A 2,720-nucleotide genomic window follows, 5' to 3' on the forward strand; every position below is an offset into this window, starting at 1 on the left:
CAGCCACAGAAGTGTGAATCGAGGGAAGCATGGGTCTGCCCCATCTGTAATATCTTCTTAGAGCCTGTGATGTTACTCCGACATGCATACAAGTCCCTGGTTTACAGTTTAGCTAAGCCAGATGAAAAATGCAAGATTTTTTTAAAATTACCTTTATTGCTGTCTACTTCAATGAGTGTTTCTAAAACAAAATTTGGGTGTATTTCCATTTACCTTGTAGCCCTGTACTAATTATAAAAATATGAATACACAATTTTCGCACCCGTGCTTTTTGACTAAATCCTCTATATCCTATTATATCAGAATACCCCAGTGCTTAAGCAAGTGCACTAGTCCCTCTCACAAAGGCCAGTATTTAAAGAACACATGGAAAATCCTTACTCAATCATGCAGGCAAAATATCCAGCTACTGCAAGGAAATTAGTGATTGTTTTCATCTTACAATACTTGATTCTGCTCCAGACTGACATCGATTAATTAACTGAAGGTTAGATACTGAAGGTCAGACCTCTGACCTCAGATGATCTCTAGAGATCCCTTCCAACCTACCTGGACTTTTTTCTGTCGACCATACAGAAGACAGAGCTCCAGCCTGAAGAGTTTATGATCTCAAACAATACAAAAAACACAGGGATGAAGGACAAGCTACATGTATATTCTACACCCAAAGAAATCTCCAATAGCTCTGCAGCTGTTTCTCTACCCTGAGACTAGAAAAGACAACTTGAAACTCTAGGCATAGTTAATTTATTTAGCTCCTACTGGACATTTTCTTTTGCCTTTAATAAATGCAAAAAGAAAGCAAAGGCTTCAGTAAGATTAAGATCTACTGCTTTTGGAAAGAAACCAAACAATCTATTATATTCTATTTCAGCTCCAGTCATTACATCTCTTTTTTTTTCAACATAAGACTTCTTGTCCCCAATTTCCAGCATTACAAACAATTTAAATTCTCTGTTTATGCATACCAATAATCAGGTATCTTGTGATCTCCACTCTATCAGTGCTGGGAAGCTTATCCCATGTGCATCTTTGTGCTTTCCCTAGTAATACCTCTGCAACAGGTGAAGTTCCCAGGTAAGAGCAAGAAAGCCTCCCTGCAGAAAACCCCCAGGTCCCTATGCATGCTAAAACTCGTCTAACAGACTACAATCAGTAAGCTATTACTGATACTGATTCACCCAGTGGAAGTCTTAGTCCCTTGCTCTTTTTTTCAAATGTTTTAATTCAGGATAAAAGTAGTAAGAATGAGGGCATTTTGTTTTGTATTTGTACATTCTTATTTTCCTTTTGTTGCTTTGCTTGGCTTTGGAGATGCATGTTTGGTAAACATGGAAACACATTAATTGCAACAAGGTATAACCCTTAACCTGAACCTTTTTTTGTGCTGATAAGGACACACTATATTATTTCTTCAGATTATTAGTCCTAACATTGCATGACAGAATGTAACATCCTATGCTAAAAAATGAATGATATTATTTCTATTCATTTTTTTGTGTCATTAACTTCCACCCACAATCCGTCTGAAATTCCAGAAAGACTTATTCAGTCAGTATATTAAATAACAAAAGTTACTGTTTTTGCCAATTTCTAACTCAATGTTATGTTGGTTTACTTCAATAAGCTTGCAGGCAACTCAGAATTTTTGTCCACCCAGTTTTTGTTACCCACCTTCCCGACTTTTTGTTTCCTATGCTCATTCTTGTCTAGCTTTTAGATTGCCTGTGCTTCGGGGCAAGGTTCATCGTTTCTACGTGCTTACTTATTCCTAGTGTCTAGAAGCAAAGTAGCGCATTACATTCTTTAAAGCTCTCCAGCAGGATAACTTAAGTATTTGTCAAACGCTGTAAGAAGTTGCTTTTGTTCCGCTTGAGTTAGCTGCAAAGTAGCTTGACAGTTTCTCTCCCTGTACAGCATTATCCTCTATAGAGAAGACATTCAGATACAAATCTTGAGATGTAGGAAGCAATAACACAAACATTTCTGGTCTTTGGTTTACTATTAACACATACCTCATTTAGCAAGCTCGAAGCCTCTTGTATCCCACTGTGTAGAGATGGCTCAGAACAAAAGTGACCAGCAGAAGTGCTACAATGTCCGCTGCTCAAGTCCGTATCAACTCTAGAAGTTTTTGTTGACTTCACCAAAATTTCAAGATTATGACTGAATTTCTCTGATTTGTCTAAGGATTCCTTGAAGCCTTCAAAATCACCCCAGGAACTGCTGGGTTCTGAGGTACTGTAACCGCTCTCACAAAACCCCTCACAACTTCTCCCTTTGCTATTCACTATAGGCAGGCTTCGCTGCATTACTTCAAGATTAATAATTTCTTCATTATGTGTCCGTTCATTCAAGTTACAGTCACTTTCATCGAGAGACATACCACCTACTTCAACTGCTAGGTCGCTTAGAGACATCTGGTGTGATATGTCTGTATTAGTAAGACTTTCTGCTAATGACAGGTTCTGCATCTTTGTTTAAGAAAAATTCATTTGTTGAAATCTGTACCGCAAAAAAGGCTACTGAAGTTCAGTTGCATTAGAAATCTGAGTATTTCCAAACCTGGTTCAAACTCTTCATTTCACCCCAAAGAATAATAACACTGCTAAATCAAAACAGGACGTCCTTCAGCCTCTCCTCCAGTAATCAGCATGCGCATGTTATTCAGTCTCGCTTTCTGCGTAGGGTATTAGCCTGCAAAGAAAGAATTGTAAATA

General features: G+C 38.0%; 1 protein-coding gene across 1 annotated transcript in view; it reads right to left on the reverse strand.

Moving 5' to 3' along the window:
• Window positions 1-2,474, reverse strand: part of LOC104160321 (chromosome unknown open reading frame, human C14orf79) — an 8,820-nt gene extending 6,346 nt beyond the window's left edge. Inside the window, exon 1 of the mRNA XM_009698413.1 lies at window positions 2,016-2,474. Within this exon, the coding sequence (XP_009696715.1) occupies window positions 2,016-2,474 (459 nt within the window). The remainder of the gene's footprint in view (window positions 1-2,015) is intronic.
• Between the last annotated feature and the right edge of the window lie 246 nt (window positions 2,475-2,720).

The sequence above is a fragment of the Cariama cristata genome, unplaced genomic scaffold (assembly GCF_000690535.1).
Source record: "Cariama cristata isolate BGI_N322 unplaced genomic scaffold, ASM69053v1 scaffold38294, whole genome shotgun sequence".
Classification (NCBI taxonomy): Eukaryota; Metazoa; Chordata; class Aves; order Cariamiformes; family Cariamidae; genus Cariama; species Cariama cristata.